The sequence below is a fragment of the Protomyctophum parallelum genome (genome assembly GCF_964188405.1).
Source record: "Protomyctophum parallelum genome assembly, chromosome: 3".
Lineage (NCBI taxonomy): Eukaryota > Metazoa > Chordata > Actinopteri > Myctophiformes > Myctophidae > Protomyctophum > Protomyctophum parallelum.
The window spans coordinates 36,019,773-36,038,813 of NC_139698.1; the positions used below are offsets into that span (position 1 = coordinate 36,019,773).

At 42.3% G+C, this 19,041-nt stretch overlaps 1 protein-coding gene across 4 annotated transcripts in view; it reads right to left on the bottom strand.

The window, feature by feature from the left end:
• adcy2a (adenylate cyclase 2a) overlaps nucleotides 1-19,041 on the bottom strand; it is a gene marked incomplete at its 5' end in the record, with an annotated part of 111,510 nt that overhangs the window by 37,992 nt on the left and 54,477 nt on the right. For all 4 annotated transcript variants that reach the window (XM_083760309.1, XM_083760311.1, XM_083760310.1 and 1 more), the window contains 4 exons: nucleotides 103-230; nucleotides 575-686; nucleotides 1,471-1,619; nucleotides 4,749-4,898. In XM_083760309.1, coding sequence (XP_083616435.1) covers nucleotides 103-230; nucleotides 575-686; nucleotides 1,471-1,619; nucleotides 4,749-4,898 — 539 coding nt within the window. The remainder of the gene's footprint in view (nucleotides 1-102; nucleotides 231-574; nucleotides 687-1,470; nucleotides 1,620-4,748; nucleotides 4,899-19,041) is intronic.

Genomic DNA, 19,041 nt, shown 5'->3' on the forward strand with positions numbered 1-19,041 from the left:
CCCCAGTTTAAATATGACTATTGTGTGTGTGTGTGTGTGTGTGTGTGTGTGTGTGTGGGGGGGGGGGGGGGGGGGGGGGTATGATGTAAGAGACAGGCTTACTTGATGGCCTCACACATGTCCAGACCCATCTTGACACAGTTCTTTGCATGGTTGGGCAATGACTCAGGCAGGCCGGACACACAGTAGTAACAGTCGCCCAGGATTTTGATCCGCATACACTCATTCTCCTGAAAATAAAAACGAGAAACAGCTATAGGTCCCCAACCTTTTTCATATCATGGTCCATTATTTATACACCATTTGAAGAGATTTTGCCTATCAGAGACCCATGACTTGGATGACAATGATGAATTGTGTAGACTTCTTGTAAATTAAGTAATGCAGATGTTTAAACAATAATTGAACTCTTGAAAGCGTAAAATGAAACCGAATGGATCAGGGTCCATTTAGTTACCAACTCTCCATCATTTAGCTGGATACCACCTGGAAACCCGGACCACTGGTTGAAAACCACATGTCTTGTCTTGTATTCATTGTTACTTTCATTAAAATACACCTATATAATGTTTACCTTGGCTATTTGGTCAAATTTCCCAAACAGCTCGTTCAGCATGTGCACTAGCTCTCCTGGAGAACAGTCAGTTGCAAGCCGGGTGAATCCCACAATATCAGCATACAGTATACTGGAAATAGATAATAAGAAACAATTTATAATGTAATATAATATAATACAATACAACATAATACATCTAATATTATGTAATATAATATTATATAGCCTGATATAATGTGATTTTTAAGTATACAAATGTGAGTATACGCTTGCCAATTAACAGTTTGACTGCGGATCTTGACTTAAAAGGATCCCTGGCTAATAAGACAAATATGCCTTAAAATATTATACTTGCCCTCTATAACTAAAATTGAAAAATAAAAACACCTTAAATATTTTATTTCTTTCATAAATAGAGAATCTTTCACTCAATAGGAACTGCTCCTGTTGCAAGTTGATGATGTCATATGTCCATGTGTGGTCCAGCCCTATTATATGGAATGCACATGCTAATGAAAAGGATTTAAAATATTGCTTTGATGCTCATTATTATCCTTAGGATGTATTAAGTTGTTTTTTATTGGCATATTCCATACATTCCATAGGGCTAGACCATATGGACATATGACATCATCAACTTGCGACAGCAGCAGTTCCTATTGAGTGAAAGATTCTTTATTTATGAACCAACGACCAACAATCACACCATTTTACGGTGGATTTTCATGAAACAGACCTACATTAGCGCCCAGGTGATTCTTCAAAGGTTAGTGAAATACTCAGCAGTGAAGCTTATTTCACGATTTCAATTCTCCGCAGTCAACGTGTTAAGTTCCTCGACACTGATTAATTTATTGTTAGGAGATATATTTTTTACTGACCACTTGGTTCCACATAAAGTAAGTAACACATGCCTGACATTGGTGTGTCTCTGGACATAGAGATTGTGAAAGTTGTTTGTGTTTTCCATCTGACCAAAATTTGGACCCTGCAGTCTCTGGATGATCTCAGCCTTCATCACACGAGCAATGTGAGCTGGTAGCAGTGACAACAGGAGACGCTCCTAATGCAAAGCATGACATGATGAAGAAGAAGATTGTGAGGACACAATAAACCAAGTCTTCCAAAACTATTGCTAATCTTATGCGTGTTAATAAGACAGGTTCAAAATGGGATGGTTGACAGGCATGTTAGTAATAATAACTCCAAATGGATCCATAATGTGTTACCACTTGGCAGCTTTATGGTACAGTAATCTGCTGGACTGGCTCAAAATAAACCCTAGCCTATTCATTTTATGACTACATCAATAAAGTACTGGTACAAATTAAATTTGGATTTTAACCACAGTGGTAAAGATTAGAAGGTGGAGTGGAGCACAACGATGCTCAACAGTTGGTTAATTCACTTTAATTAGTCTAAAAGCCCATTAGGATTCAGTAGACATAGAATCAGTCAATACCTTAATTCGTCCCTGTAAAGCTTCCAGGTTGTTTGTACATTGATACTTTTAAAACAATGACCTGGTGTGCTCTGTTCTCAGTCCAACTGGGTCCATGTGTAGGATAACAAAATAACCTAAAATTAAATAATTTCCACACACTGTAGAATAAGCATCAAATATTTAATATGCTTACTCACACGGTTTAATGGACCTGCATCAGGCATTCTGCTTGAATGATCACATTGATCCTTTGAAATTGGATCGAATCTAATTACATTTTGAAGCGTTAATCAAATGACCGTAGCATGAATGAATGAATGAATGAATGAATGGCTGACGTGAGGATGCCAACTTCCTGTGTAATTTCAGGCATTGACTGGGGATTTCAACATTGCATCAGGGACCGGTTCATTTCACTTCTTGTTACTCATGGTCATATAAGTAATGCAGGAAACAGTTTCAGACTGCTCATTATGCCATTACCATCCACCCAGAAACACACTCAGCCCGTTTTAACCTCACAACTTGTATTCTGTTTAAAGGGAATGAAGATTTCTCTCCGGACCAGGTGGCTAGACTTTGACTCTGTGTAAACTTGACAGGAGTTGTCTAATAAAGCTCTCTACGGTGAGGACAGATAGAAGGTTGGAGAAGACAGTAAATGAGTATGTGTATGGGTTTGTATGCCGTTCAGACTATGGGTTGTATGGGTAAGTCTCTAATTGTGTAGACTTCTTGTAAATTAAGTAGTGCAGATGTTTAACAATAATTCAAGTTCAATTTAACTACAGATCCAAGTACACAATGGTTCCTGTTTTCAAATATGAAGCTTATTTGTATGATCCTGTTAATATTAACCTTTGGCTTAGATGCAGCTAATCATGAAAAAGTGTCCATTACGGTTGTCTATACGGTCGTCAGTAGTGGTGCGTGAAAATATATTTGCGCAAAAACCTCCGAAGACACTATTGAGCCATTGATCATGGAGAACAGGCAAGATAGGCTCATCAGAAAACAAAATCCTCTACCATTATTCTTTACAAATAAGCCCCTCTATATAGGCCCTCGTGGCTTGAATGTGGAGGATTGCGCAGGTTGTTGAATTCCCAGATGAACCACCCTTATGGAGTAAATGCACTCATTATACAATATGAGCATTTCAGATAAAGGTCATCTAAAAGCAAATGTCATACAAGGAATTTGATTGTAGAGTGGCTTGACTGCCTGAGAGAGGATTTTATAAATGGTGTCTCACTGAAGGGGCCAACCATCTAGAACAGTGATTGTATGACTGTCCCCACAACTAGATAAGTGGTTCTCAACAACACAAGGTGCTGTGAGCTTGTAGATCAGCTATTTTAACAATTTCACAACTTTCTTATATTTGACAATTTGGATTTATTTATTCATTTTTCATTGTTCATTAATTTTGATACAGTAATGGTCTTTTTACCAGCTGCAGGCTGGGCTATTTTCTATCGGGTTGGTAGTGGCAACTTATCATTGTAGTGACAACTTATCATTTAATTCGCTGCTGTAGTCAGACCTGTCAGCCAATGGGATAGTATTGCAGCCATGAGAAAGTTAGGCAACCATGCACCTTTAGCCTCTAGCCGAACTCTCTGCCACTGGGATAGCATTGCAGCCAGCAAGTTGCAACAACAACCCACTAGTTATTTCACCAAGGGATTCTTATGTCAACTTTCAATTACAACACGCAAGCTAACCCAGGTAAAGTACTGCGAAGCAGACACCTGTGTCTCACGCCAACATTGGTGCTTCGTTCACAAACTGCACAACTAGTGACTTGCTATCCATAGCTATAGCAAAGGGAAGCCACGCCGTTATAGACTCTACATCTTATTTGTAATTCTGCTAAGCTACTGTAAAGCATGATCATCCTTCTCAGGCAGCACTAGCAGTCCAAGGCAGGTGTGAAGCACTTTTCACAACAACAGCCAGTTAGCTTTACTCTAGGGGCTGCTGCACATTACATAATGTAGGTTAGGACCTGGACTACTGTCTGTAGCTAATGACTTCGCTCTGGCAGTCAGCCATACGTTTCACCCATTATCCTTGATTTTCTAGTGCAGCGATAATTCAAAATTTGCAAGCAAGCCCAGAAATATGCAGCCCCAGTATATTCTTGTGTCCTATCAATAGATTAGGTACAGACAAAGTATGCATGAAGTATGCATGAAGATTAACATTATTATTAAAAGAACATGAAGATAACGTGAGCGGTTAGGAAAGCAAGGGAAGAAAAATCCTTCAAAGGCATCTTAGAGTAGATTTGCATGTGTTGAATGGATGAATTCATTCAAACTCACTTGTGACTCCACCCATTAAAAACAAACCCAGATTGATGTAATCAAGCTGAAGAGGCCGCCTGGGAAACAGAAGGTCCCAGGTTCGATTCCCGGCACCAGCAATGTGTCGAGGTGTCTCTGAGCAAGACCAATTGACAAATGATTTTTTTCATTGCGACACGTTATAGCTTATAGATCGGCTATTTTGAAATAGCTCATGTATGTATACAGTAGTTAAAGTGGTTCAACTACCCACTGAAACCTTCTCAATGCCCCCTCTGAGAACCACTGGTCTACACTGTGTAATCCTGAGAGTTCATTTATATCAGAGAGTGTGCAAAAGGAACCAAATGGACCAATACAGATAAGGCTGAGTGTGTACAAATGGACCCGCACTCACTGGTCACTCACTGGATGCTAGACTCTGTGAATATCATACCTGTTGGCGTTTCTCAAACTCCAGTTTAATGGGCGACTTGATGCAGTTGCATGTGTCCTGGTAGGTCTGTTTCAATGCCAACTCCATCAGGTGTTTGTGGTATGCCCCTGCCATATTTCCGCAGATGAAAATGATAACATTCGCCAAAATCTGTTAGGAAAATAAATAAGACAAAAATATGGATTTGTTTTATCTAAACATGTTCTTGACCAACATTAATAGCACATTATATAATACATTATAGCACTTTTCTAAACATTGTGCTTTACAGAACGTGCTCAAATCAGAAAACAACCAAGCAATAAAAACAACATATTAAATCAACAGATTAAAGAATTTGACAATTAGAGGTGAAAAAGGCAAATAGTAAGAGAATCATTTAATATAAAGGTGTGTATTCAGAAGAGATTTGAAGGAGAGCACTGGTTTTGCTAGTCTTTGGATCCTCAGGGTTTCAAAGCCTAGGGCCCTCCTAGGGGCCAGGGCCGCATAAGCCCGATCACCCCGAGAGGTGCTTTTAGGAGCAACAAAGAAAGCCTTACCTGAGGATCTAAGGCTGCACCCCTTATAGGGCTCCAGTATAAGCGTAAGGTACTTGGGAGCCTGTCCATGCAGGGCTTTAAAAGTCAAACTTAATTTATTATAATCATCTTTATGATTTTGATAGGGATATAAAGGAAAGAATATATAGTCTGTGCATTCATATAATTAAACTAGAGTGCATTATGTAAATTGTGAAAGCAATTAAACAGGAAGTGTGAGTAAATGTAATCTCTCAAGACAGATAAAATAAATTGCAGATGGGTTCCCAGATTGGAGTAAATGTGTCAAAATATGAAAAATACATTTAATTTCATTCAACATTAACTACACATTGACAAGCATTTGCATCTTCAGCAATTCAAAACAGGTACAGTATTGTTTGTAATGGATTACCATGGATTACCATCAACGGTAATAGGAATGGGTAAACACTAAACAGCAACCCAGGTATGACCCTCAAATGCTACCAGTATGGCAAAGGCTTTATCTCAACGACACTCGCTCTGGTTTCGAGACGTTAGTGATCAAATATTAATTAACAAACAGATAATTAGAGTCCATTCAATCATCTTGCAATAGTCCTCAAAGAGCCATTTACCAACTCTATGAATAGCTTCCACTGAATGAACAGCTCCTCGCGCGCCGCTCACCATCTCCCAGCTGTCTGCCGCTCGTTTGCCTTTCACACAGTTTCATTAATGTTGTGTTTGAACAGAACTGCTTTCCTTGTGCATGTTTATGTTTGTCTTTCTCTGTGCATACAGTATGTTCCTACCGTATATGTATATCGTTGGCGTCATGCAGAAAGCTCGTCTCTGCATAATTTCACTTTTATTTCTTTGTAAATGACTGCCCTACTTCATCATATTAACTACAGTGTCAGACAAAAGTAGCAAAAATAGCCTAATAGATCTTGTAGAGCTTGTAGAGATTGGCTGTTTTTTCTATTTCTAACTTGGAATCCTGAAAAGTAACAGCTTGCATGATGGGACATATGAGGTTTCCACCTGCCAGCGTGTGCTTCCACATGCACCTGTTTGCATGTGTGTACCACTTAAGTGTAGTCTTGTGCTTATTCCTAAACTCATTTCAATGGTGCCCTTTTAAAATCTGTTTCATTCTGACTCTTAATTTTGAGAACTCCTAATTCAGATTTTTGATTAATAATTCATAATTATTAATTCCACTGATATGTATTCTACAAGATAACCCCCTCTACACTACATAAGCATTTGTCAAGTACTTTGTTGTACAACGATTAGCTAAAAGTGCCAAGCTAAGCTCACAATGTGACATAATGCAACATGTGAGCTTGTAGATGCCTATCTACATTAATTTATATTATGTTTTGACCAACTTTCTTTCTTATTGTCTCCACCAGGCCGAAGGCATGGGGGGAGAGTATGTTTTGCACTCCGTCCGTGTGTGTGTCCTTCCGTCCGTCCGTCTGTTATCAGCTAATCTCCGGCACCGTTAACGCGGTCGCTGCCAAACTTTGCACACACACTCCCTGGATACCAACGATGAACCTCTGCCCCACATTTTCCAGAACGGCCTGTTATAGCGCCACCATGAGGCAGCTTTTCACATGTTTTACCTAAAACTGCACCGATCTGTGTGAAACGTTGCATGCACACTCCCTAGAGGCCAAGGACAAACCTTTGACCTGCATTTTCCGCATCTGCCTTTTATAGCGCCACAAGGAGGCCGACTTTTGTAAAACATTTTTTTTTATATTACTCCTCCAGATTCTGTCCAAAAATCTCAAGTCGGATCTGTCCGATATTTCATATTCCTTCCTAATTGGCTTTAATTGGCTTTCAAAGTTTTCAAGATTGCCCTGTTTTGAACAAAAGCCTCAAATCATGAACGCAGCGTGCAATTTACGTGAAATCTTTCACACATTTTCTTACTAGGCTGAGGAATATATCCCACCCTTTTCACATTGGCCTGTTATAGCGCCACCAACAGGTTGATTTTTGCAAAACACATTTTTGGAACAAAATTACTCAAATCATCCAATTGCCATCAAAAGTGTAAGAACAAATGGCACCCTTTCCACATTGGCCTATTATAGCGCCACCAGGAGGCCACAACCTGACCTGTCCTGGTGGAGACCTGTGCCTCGAGGGGCACTTTTTCTAGTTGAGCTTCATTTTCTGTACATCTGATTAATATGATGCTGTGTTATTTAAACTTTACTAACTGAAGGCTAACGAACAAAAGATCACTTCAAAATTACCAGGAGACTTTGCCTGAGAGTGTCTGACTGATGGTGCAGTGGTCTAATCATCAGGCTTTCAGTACAGACATTCCATGTTCAAGGCCTGTTCCTCCCACAGCTCAATGCTGCAGTAATTTGAACTTTTCAAGGCTTGAATAAAAAATAAAAACTCAAAAGCACCAGGAGAAATCTCCTGAATGCCCCAAGGTGCCTTGGCTCAATGGTGTGGAGCGCTTGACCCGTTGCCTCTGCTACAGACAGTTGGCAGGTTCAAGTCCCATGTCATGACGTCAAGGTGCTGGGAAGGACCATCGGGAGACGGTGCTCTCTCCCCCTGTTTCCTGAGATGTAACGGTTGGTGCTTATGTCTGAAAGAACCCTGTCCAGCTATCCTTTTACCATGAAAATGTCGATTAAAAAAAAGATGAAAATGATTAAATAAATATACTATAGTGTGTAGTTTTTTCATTGTCAATAGTCAAGAAAATGACATTGCCATTGTCCAGGATTATAATCGGGCTCCAGTATGCAAATACACAGACTATTCTGTCAGATGATGTGCCAAAATGCATTGCTATTAAATTTGTAAACGTTTGACCTAATTCTCATCTGTAAAAAGTTACGTGGACAGGGTTCTTTCAAACATAACCCCCGACCGTTACATCTCAGGAAACAGGGGGAGAGAGCACCGTCTCCCGATGGTCCTTCCCAGCACCTTGCTGTCATGACATGGGACTTGAACCTGCCAACTGTCTGTAGCAGAGGCAACGGGTCAAGCGCTCCACACCATTGAGCCAAGGCACCTTGGGGCATTCAGGTGATTTCTCCTGGTGCTTTTGAGTTAAACAGAGCTAGAATGTTTAAACAGTACTGCTTCGGATCATGTTAAAAGCACCATCGTCCCCGAGGTGGATTCAAACCAACAACCTCTTGGTTTATAGCCAAGCGCACTAGTCCACAGCGCCACACAAGGCTGTTGAGTGTTGAAGCAAAAGTGTGTGTATTGAATATGGATTCGGAGTCCCAGGGGCTTTACTATCTGAAGGCTAACATACAAAAGATCGCTTCAACAGTACAAAGAGGCAGATGTTACTGAGTGATGGTGTAGTAGGGGTTATTCAGCACAGAGAGTTCATGTTCAAATCCCACTCTTTTTTTTTTTAAGTAAATTTTATTCAAAGAGTAAGATATGCCAAATCCCACTCTTCCTAAAGTTTAATGCTAGAGTTATTGAGCTTCATTTACTGCTATTCTAGCAGTGGCTCACAGCCTCAGCCTCAGCCTCAGCCTGACTACCTCAAAACTCTAATTGTCGTAGTGGTTAAGATGTTGGCTTTCCACGTGGGAGACCAGGGTTCGATTCCCGGCTGTTACACTATCATACAAAAGAAGACCTCAACAGCGCTAAGAAACATCTGATTAATATGATGCTGTGTTATTTAAACTTTACTAACTGAAGGCTAACAAACAAAAGATCACTTCAAAATTACCAGGAGACTTTGCCTGAGAGTGTCTGACTGATGGTGCAGTGGTCTAATCATCAGGCTTTCAGTACAGACATTCCATGTTCAAGGCCTGTTCCTCCCACAGCTCAATGCTGCAGTAATTTGAACTTTTCAAGGCTTGAATAAAAAATAAAAACTCAAAAGCACCAGGAGAAATCTCCTGAATGCCCCAAGGTGCCTTGGCTCAATGGTGTGGAGCGCTTGACCCGTTGCCTCTGCTACAGACAGTTGGCAGGTTCAAGTCCCATGTCATGACGTCAAGGTGCTGGGAAGGACCATCGGGAGACGTTGCTCTCTCCCCCTGTTTCCTGAGATGTAACGGTTGGGGCTTATGTCTGAAAGAACCCTGTCCAGCTATCCTTTTACCATGAAAATGTCGATTAAAAAAAAGATGAAAATGATTAAACAAATATACTATAGTGTGTAGTTTTTTCATTGTCAATAGTCAAGAAAATGACATTGCCATTGTCCAGGATTATAATCGGGCTCCAGTATGCAAATACACAGACTATTCTGTCAGATGATGTGCCAAAATGCATTGCTATTAAATTTGTAAACGTTTGACCTAATTCTCATCTGTAAAACTTTACGTGGACAGGGTTCTTTCAAACATAACCCCCGACCGTTACATCTCAGGAAACAGGGGGAGAGAGCACCGTCTCCCGATGGTCCTTCCCAGCACCTTGCTGTCATGACATGGGACTTGAACCTGCCAACTGTCTGTAGCAGAGGCAACGGGTCAAGCGCTCCACACCATTGAGCCAAGGCACCTTGGGGCATTCAGGTGATTTCTCCTGGTGCTTTTGAGTTAAACAGAGCTAGAATGTTTAAACAGTACTGCTTCGGATCATGTTAAAAGCACCATCGTCCCCGAGGTGGATTCAAACCAACAACCTCTTGGTTTATAGCCAAGCGCACTAGTCCACAGCGCCACACAAGGCTGTTGAGTGTTGAAGCAAAAGTGTGTGTATTGAATATGGATTCGGAGTCCCAGGGGCTTTACTATCTGAAGGCTAACATACAAAAGATCGCTTCAACAGTACAAAGAGGCAGATGTTACTGAGTGATGGTGTAGTAGGGGTTATTCAGCACAGAGAGTTCATGTTCAAATCCCACTCTTCCTAAAGTTTAATGCTAGAGTTATTGAGCTTCATTTACTGCTATTCTAGCAGTGGCTCACAGCCTCAGCCTCAGCCTCAGCCTGACAACCTCAAAACTCTAATTGTCGTAGTGGTTAAGATGTTGGCTTTCCACGTGGGAGACCAGGGTTCGATTCCCGGCTGTTACACTATCATACAAAAGAAGACCTCAACAGCGCTAAGAAACATCTGATTAATATGATGCTGTGTTATTTAAACTTTACTAACTGAAGGCTAACGAACAAAAGATCACTTCAAAATTACCAGGAGACTTTGCCTGAGAGTATCTGACTGATGGTGAAGTGGTCTAATCATCAGGCTTTCAGTACAGACATTCCATGTTCAAGGCCTGTTCCTCCCACAGCTCAATGCTGCAGTAATTTGAACTTTTCAAGGCTTGAATAAAAAATAAAAACTCAAAAGCACCAGGAGAAATCTCCTGAATGCCCCAAGGTGCCTTGGCTCAATGGTGTGGAGCGCTTGACCCGTTGCCTCTGCTACAGACAGTTGGCAGGTTCAAGTCCCATGTCATGACGTCAAGGTGCTGGGAAGGACCATCGGGAGACGTTGCTCTCTCCCCCTGTTTCCTGAGATGTAACGGTTGGGGCTTATGTCTGAAAGAACCCTGTCCAGCTATCCTTTTACCATGAAAATGTCGATTAAAAAAAAGATGAAAATGATTAAATAAATATACTATAGTGTGTAGTTTTTTCATTGTCAATAGTCAAGAAAATGACATTGCCATTGTCCAGGATTATAATCGGGCTCCAGTATGCAAATACACAGACTATTCTGTCAGACGATGTGCCAAAATGCATTGCTATTAAATTTGTAAACGTTTGACCTAATTCTCATCTGTAAAACTTAACGTGGACAGGGTTCTTTCAAACATAACCCCCGACCGTTACATCTCAGGAAACAGGGGGAGAGAGCACCGTCTCCCGATGGTCCTTCCCAGCACCTTGCTGTCATGACATGGGACTTGAACCTGCCAACTGTCTGTAGCAGAGGCAACGGGTCAAGCGCTCCACACCATTGAGCCAAGGCACCTTGGGGCATTCAGGAGATTTCTCCTGGTGCTTTTGAGTTAAACAGAGCTAGAATGTTTAAACAGTACTGCTTCGGATCATGTTAAAAGCACCATCGTCCCCGAGGTGGATTCGAACCAACAACCTCTTGGTTTATAGCCAAGCGCACTAGTGCACAGCGCCACACAAGGCTGTTGAGTGTTGAAGCAAAAGTGTGTGTATTGAATATGGATTCGGAGTCCCAGGGGCTTTACTATCTGAAGGCTAACATACAAAAGATCGCTTCAACAGTACAAAGAGGCAGATGTTACTGAGTGATGGTGTAGTAGGGGTTATTCAGCACAGAGAGTTCATGTTCAAATCCCACTCTTCCTAAAGTTTAATGCTAGAGTTATTGAGCTTCATTTACTGCTATTCTAGCAGTGGCTCACAGCCTCAGCCTCAGCCTCAGCCTGACAACCTCAAAACTCTAATTGTCGTAGTGGTTAAGATGTTGGCTTTCCACGTGGGAGACCAGGGTTCGATTCCCGGCTGTTACACTATCATACAAAAGAAGACCTCAACAGCGCTAAGAAACATCTGATTAATATGATGCTGTGTTATTTAAACTTTACTAACTGAAGGCTAACGAACAAAAGATCACTTCAAAATTACCAGGAGACTTTGCCTGAGAGTATCTGACTGATGGTGAAGTGGTCTAATCATCAGGCTTTCAGTACAGACATTCCATGTTCAAGGCCTGTTCCTCCCACAGCTCAATGCTGCAGTAATTTGAACTTTTCAAGGCTTGAATAAAAAATAAAAACTCAAAAGCACCAGGAGAAATCTCCTGAATGCCCCAAGGTGCCTTGGCTCAATGGTGTGGAGCGCTTGACCCGTTGCCTCTGCTACAGACAGTTGGCAGGTTCAAGTCCCATGTCATGACGTCAAGGTGCTGGGAAGGACCATCGGGAGACGTTGCTCTCTCCCCCTGTTTCCTGAGATGTAACGGTTGGGGCTTATGTCTGAAAGAACCCTGTCCAGCTATCCTTTTACCATGAAAATGTCGATTAAAAAAAAGATGAAAATGATTAAATAAATATACTATAGTGTGTAGTTTTTTCATTGTCAATAGTCAAGAAAATGACATTGCCATTGTCCAGGATTATAATCGGGCTCCAGTATGCAAATACACAGACTATTCTGTCAGACGATGTGCCAAAATGCATTGCTATTAAATTTGTAAACGTTTGACCTAATTCTCATCTGTAAAACTTAACGTGGACAGGGTTCTTTCAAACATAACCCCCGACCGTTACATCTCAGGAAACAGGGGGAGAGAGCACCGTCTCCCGATGGTCCTTCCCAGCACCTTGCTGTCATGACATGGGACTTGAACCTGCCAACTGTCTGTAGCAGAGGCAACGGGTCAAGCGCTCCACACCATTGAGCCAAGGCACCTTGGGGCATTCAGGAGATTTCTCCTGGTGCTTTTGAGTTAAACAGAGCTAGAATGTTTAAACAGTACTGCTTCGGATCATGTTAAAAGCACCATCGTCCCCGAGGTGGATTCGAACCAACAACCTCTTGGTTTATAGCCAAGCGCACTAGTGCACAGCGCCACACAAGGCTGTTGAGTGTTGAAGCAAAAGTGTGTGTATTGAATATGGATTCGGAGTCCCAGGGGCTTTACTATCTGAAGGCTAACATACAAAAGATCGCTTCAACAGTACAAAGAGGCAGATGTTACTGAGTGATGGTGTAGTAGGGGTTATTCAGCACAGAGAGTTCATGTTCAAATCCCACTCTTCCTAAAGTTTAATTCTAGAGTTATTGAGCTTCATTTACTGCTATTCTAGCAGTGGCTCACAGCCTCAGCCTCAGCCTCAGCCTCAGCCTGACTACCTCAAAACTCTAATTGTCGTAGTGGTTAAGATGTTGGCTTTCCACGTGGGAGACCAGGGTTCGATTCCCGGCTGTTACACTATCATACAAAAGAAGACCTCAACAGCGCTAAGAAACATCTGATTAATATGATGCTGTGTTATTTAAACTTTACTAACTGAAGGCTAACAAACAAAAGATCACTTCAAAATTACCAGGAGACTTTGCCTGAGAGTGTCTGACTGATGGTGCAGTGGTCTAATCATCAGGCTTTCAGTACAGACATTCCATGTTCAAGGCCTGTTCCTCCCACAGCTCAATGCTGCAGTAATTTGAACTTTTCAAGGCTTGAATAAAAAATAAAAACTCAAAAGCACCAGGAGAAATCTCCTGAATGCCCCAAGGTGCCTTGGCTCAATGGTGTGGAGCGCTTGACCCGTTGCCTCTGCTACAGACAGTTGGCAGGTTCAAGTCCCATGTCATGACGTCAAGGTGCTGGGAAGGACCATCGGGAGACGTTGCTCTCTCCCCCTGTTTCCTGAGATGTAACGGTTGGGGCTTATGTCTGAAAGAACCCTGTCCAGCTATCCTTTTACCATGAAAATGTCGATTAAAAAAAAGATGAAAATGATTAAACAAATATACTATAGTGTGTAGTTTTTTCATTGTCAATAGTCAAGAAAATGACATTGCCATTGTCCAGGATTATAATCGGGCTCCAGTATGCAAATACACAGACTATTCTGTCAGATGATGTGCCAAAATGCATTGCTATTAAATTTGTAAACGTTTGACCTAATTCTCATCTGTAAAACTTTACGTGGACAGGGTTCTTTCAAACATAACCCCCGACCGTTACATCTCAGGAAACAGGGGGAGAGAGCACCGTCTCCCGATGGTCCTTCCCAGCACCTTGCTGTCATGACATGGGACTTGAACCTGCCAACTGTCTGTAGCAGAGGCAACGGGTCAAGCGCTCCACACCATTGAGCCAAGGCACCTTGGGGCATTCAGGTGATTTCTCCTGGTGCTTTTGAGTTAAACAGAGCTAGAATGTTTAAACAGTACTGCTTCGGATCATGTTAAAAGCACCATCGTCCCCGAGGTGGATTCAAACCAACAACCTCTTGGTTTATAGCCAAGCGCACTAGTCCACAGCGCCACACAAGGCTGTTGAGTGTTGAAGCAAAAGTGTGTGTATTGAATATGGATTCGGAGTCCCAGGGGCTTTACTATCTGAAGGCTAACATACAAAAGATCGCTTCAACAGTACAAAGAGGCAGATGTTACTGAGTGATGGTGTAGTAGGGGTTATTCAGCACAGAGAGTTCATGTTCAAATCCCACTCTTCCTAAAGTTTAATGCTAGAGTTATTGAGCTTCATTTACTGCTATTCTAGCAGTGGCTCACAGCCTCAGCCTCAGCCTCAGCCTGACAACCTCAAAACTCTAATTGTCGTAGTGGTTAAGATGTTGGCTTTCCACGTGGGAGACCAGGGTTCGATTCCCGGCTGTTACACTATCATACAAAAGAAGACCTCAACAGCGCTAAGAAACATCTGATTAATATGATGCTGTGTTATTTAAACTTTACTAACTGAAGGCTAACGAACAAAAGATCACTTCAAAATTACCAGGAGACTTTGCCTGAGAGTATCTGACTGATGGTGAAGTGGTCTAATCATCAGGCTTTCAGTACAGACATTCCATGTTCAAGGCCTGTTCCTCCCACAGCTCAATGCTGCAGTAATTTGAACTTTTCAAGGCTTGAATAAAAAATAAAAACTCAAAAGCACCAGGAGAAATCTCCTGAATGCCCCAAGGTGCCTTGGCTCAATGGTGTGGAGCGCTTGACCCGTTGCCTCTGCTACAGACAGTTGGCAGGTTCAAGTCCCATGTCATGACGTCAAGGTGCTGGGAAGGACCATCGGGAGACGTTGCTCTCTCCCCCTGTTTCCTGAGATGTAACGGTTGGGGCTTATGTCTGAAAGAACCCTGTCCAGCTATCCTTTTACCATGAAAATGTCGATTAAAAAAAAGATGAAAATGATTAAATAAATATACTATAGTGTGTAGTTTTTTCATTGTCAATAGTCAAGAAAATGACATTGCCATTGTCCAGGATTATAATCGGGCTCCAGTATGCAAATACACAGACTATTCTGTCAGACGATGTGCCAAAATGCATTGCTATTAAATTTGTAAACGTTTGACCTAATTCTCATCTGTAAAACTTAACGTGGACAGGGTTCTTTCAAACATAACCCCCGACCGTTACATCTCAGGAAACAGGGGGAGAGAGCACCGTCTCCCGATGGTCCTTCCCAGCACCTTGCTGTCATGACATGGGACTTGAACCTGCCAACTGTCTGTAGCAGAGGCAACGGGTCAAGCGCTCCACACCATTGAGCCAAGGCACCTTGGGGCATTCAGGAGATTTCTCCTGGTGCTTTTGAGTTAAACAGAGCTAGAATGTTTAAACAGTAATGCTTCGGATCATGTTAAAAGCACCATCGTCCCCGAGGTGGATTCGAACCAACAACCTCTTGGTTTATAGCCAAGCGCACTAGTGCACAGCGCCACACAAGGCTGTTGAGTGTTGAAGCAAAAGTGTGTGTATTGAATATGGATTCGGAGTCCCAGGGGCTTTACTATCTGAAGGCTAACATACAAAAGATCGCTTCAACAGTACAAAGAGGCAGATGTTACTGAGTGATGGTGTAGTAGGGGTTATTCAGCACAGAGAGTTCATGTTCAAATCCCACTCTTCCTAAAGTTTAATTCTAGAGTTATTGAGCTTCATTTACTGCTATTCTAGCAGTGGCTCACAGCCTCAGCCTCAGCCTCAGCCTCAGCCTCAGCCTGACTACCTCAAAACTCTAATTGTCGTAGTGGTTAAGATGTTGGCTTTCCACGTGGGAGACCAGGGTTCGATTCCCGGCTGTTACACTATCATACAAAAGAAGACCTCAACAGCGCTAAGAAACATCTGATTAATATGATGCTGTGTTATTTAAACTTTACTAACTGAAGGCTAACAAACAAAAGATCACTTCAAAATTACCAGGAGACTTTGCCTGAGAGTGTCTGACTGATGGTGCAGTGGTCTAATCATCAGGCTTTCAGTACAGACATTCCATGTTCAAGGCCTGTTCCTCCCACAGCTCAATGCTGCAGTAATTTGAACTTTTCAAGGCTTGAATAAAAAATAAAAACTCAAAAGCACCAGGAGAAATCTCCTGAATGCCCCAAGGTGCCTTGGCTCAATGGTGTGGAGCGCTTGACCCGTTGCCTCTGCTACAGACAGTTGGCAGGTTCAAGTCCCATGTCATGACGTCAAGGTGCTGGGAAGGACCATCGGGAGACGTTGCTCTCTCCCCCTGTTTCCTGAGATGTAACGGTTGGGGCTTATGTCTGAAAGAACCCTGTCCAGCTATCCTTTTACCATGAAAATGTCGATTAAAAAAAAGATGAAAATGATTAAACAAATATACTATAGTGTGTAGTTTTTTCATTGTCAATAGTCAAGAAAATGACATTGCCATTGTCCAGGATTATAATCGGGCTCCAGTATGCAAATACACAGACTATTCTGTCAGATGATGTGCCAAAATGCATTGCTATTAAATTTGTAAACGTTTGACCTAATTCTCATCTGTAAAACTTTACGTGGACAGGGTTCTTTCAAACATAACCCCCGACCGTTACATCTCAGGAAACAGGGGGAGAGAGCACCGTCTCCCGATGGTCCTTCCCAGCACCTTGCTGTCATGACATGGGACTTGAACCTGCCAACTGTCTGTAGCAGAGGCAACGGGTCAAGCGCTCCACACCATTGAGCCAAGGCACCTTGGGGCATTCAGGTGATTTCTCCTGGTGCTTTTGAGTTAAACAGAGCTAGAATGTTTAAACAGTACTGCTTCGGATCATGTTAAAAGCACCATCGTCCCCGAGGTGGATTCAAACCAACAACCTCTTGGTTTATAGCCAAGCGCACTAGTCCACAGCGCCACACAAGGCTGTTGAGTGTTGAAGCAAAAGTGTGTGTATTGAATATGGATTCGGAGTCCCAGGGGCTTTACTATCTGAAGGCTAACATACAAAAGATCGCTTCAACAGTACAAAGAGGCAGATGTTACTGAGTGATGGTGTAGTAGGGGTTATTCAGCACAGAGAGTTCATGTTCAAATCCCACTCTTCCTAAAGTTTAATGCTAGAGTTATTGAGCTTCATTTACTGCTATTCTAGCAGTGGCTCACAGCCTCAGCCTCAGCCTCAGCCTGACAACCTCAAAACTCTAATTGTCGTAGTGGTTAAGATGTTGGCTTTCCACGTGGGAGACCAGGGTTCGATTCCCGGCTGTTACACTATCATACAAAAGAAGACCTCAACAGCGCTAAGAAACATCTGATTAATATGATGCTGTGTTATTTAAACTTTACTAACTGAAGGCTAACAAACAAAAGATCACTTCAAAATTACCAGGAGACTTTGCCTGAGAGTGTCTGACTGATGGTGCAGTGGTCTAATCATCAGGCTTTCAGTACAGACATTCCATGTTCAAGGCCTGTTCCTCCCACAGCTCAATGCTGCAGTAATTTGAACTTTTCAAGGCTTGAATAAAAAATAAAAACTCAAAAGCACCAGGAGAAATCTCCTGAATGCCCCAAGGTGCCTTGGCTCAATGGTGTGGAGCGCTTGACCCGTTGCCTCTGCTACAGACAGTTGGCAGGTTCAAGTCCCATGTCATGACGTCAAGGTGCTGGGAAGGACCATCGGGAGACGTTGCTCTCTCCCCCTGTTTCCTGAGATGTAACGGTTGGGGCTTATGTCTGAAAGAACCCTGTCCAGCTATCCTTTTACCATGAAAATGTCGATTAAAAAAAAGATGAAAATGATTAAACAAATATACTATAGTGTGTAGTTTTTTCATTGTCAATAGTCAAGAAAATGACATTGCCATTGTCCAGGATTATAATCGGGCTCCAGTATGCAAATACACAGACTATTCTGTCAGATGATGTGCCAAAATGCATTGCTATTAAATTTGTAAACGTTTGACCTAATTCTCATCTGTAAAACTTTACGTGGACAGGGTTCTTTCAAACATAACCCCCGACCGTTACATCTCAGGAAACAGGGGGAGAGAGCACCGTCTCCCGATGGTCCTTCCCAGCACCTTGCTGTCATGACATGGGACTTGAACCTGCCAACTGTCTGTAGCAGAGGCAACGGGTCAAGCGCTCCACACCATTGAGCCAAGGCACCTTGGGGCATTCAGGTGATTTCTCCTGGTGCTTTTGAGTTAAACAGAGCTAGAATGTTTAAACAGTACTGCTTCGGATCATGTTAAAAGCACCATCGTCCCCGAGGTGGATTCAAACCAACAACCTCTTGGTTTATAGCCAAGCGCACTAGTCCACAGCGCCACACAAGGCTGTTGAGTGTTGAAGCAAAAGTGTGTGTATTGAATATGGATTCGGAGTCCCAGGGGCTTTACTATCTGAAGGCTAACATACAAAAGATCGCTTCAACAGTACAAAGAGGCAGATGTTACTGAGTGATGGTGTAGTAGGGGTTATTCAGCACAGAGAGTTCATGTTCAAATCCCACTCTTCCTAAAGTTTAATGCTAGAGTTATTGAGCTTCATTTACTGCTATTCTAGCAGTGGCTCACAGCCTCAGCCTCAGCCTCAGCCTGACAACCTCAAAACTCTAATTGTCGTAGTGGTTAAGATGTTGGCTTTCCACGTGGGAGACCAGGGTTCGATTCCCGGCTGTTACACTATCATACAAAAGAAGACCTCAACAGCGCTAAGAAACATCTGATTAATATGATGCTGTGTTATTTAAACTTTACTAACTGAAGGCTAACGAACAAAAGATCACTTCAAAATTACCAGGAGACTTTGCCTGAGAGTATCTGACTGATGGTGAAGTGGTCTAATCATCAGGCTTTCAGTACAGACATTCCATGTTCAAGGCCTGTTCC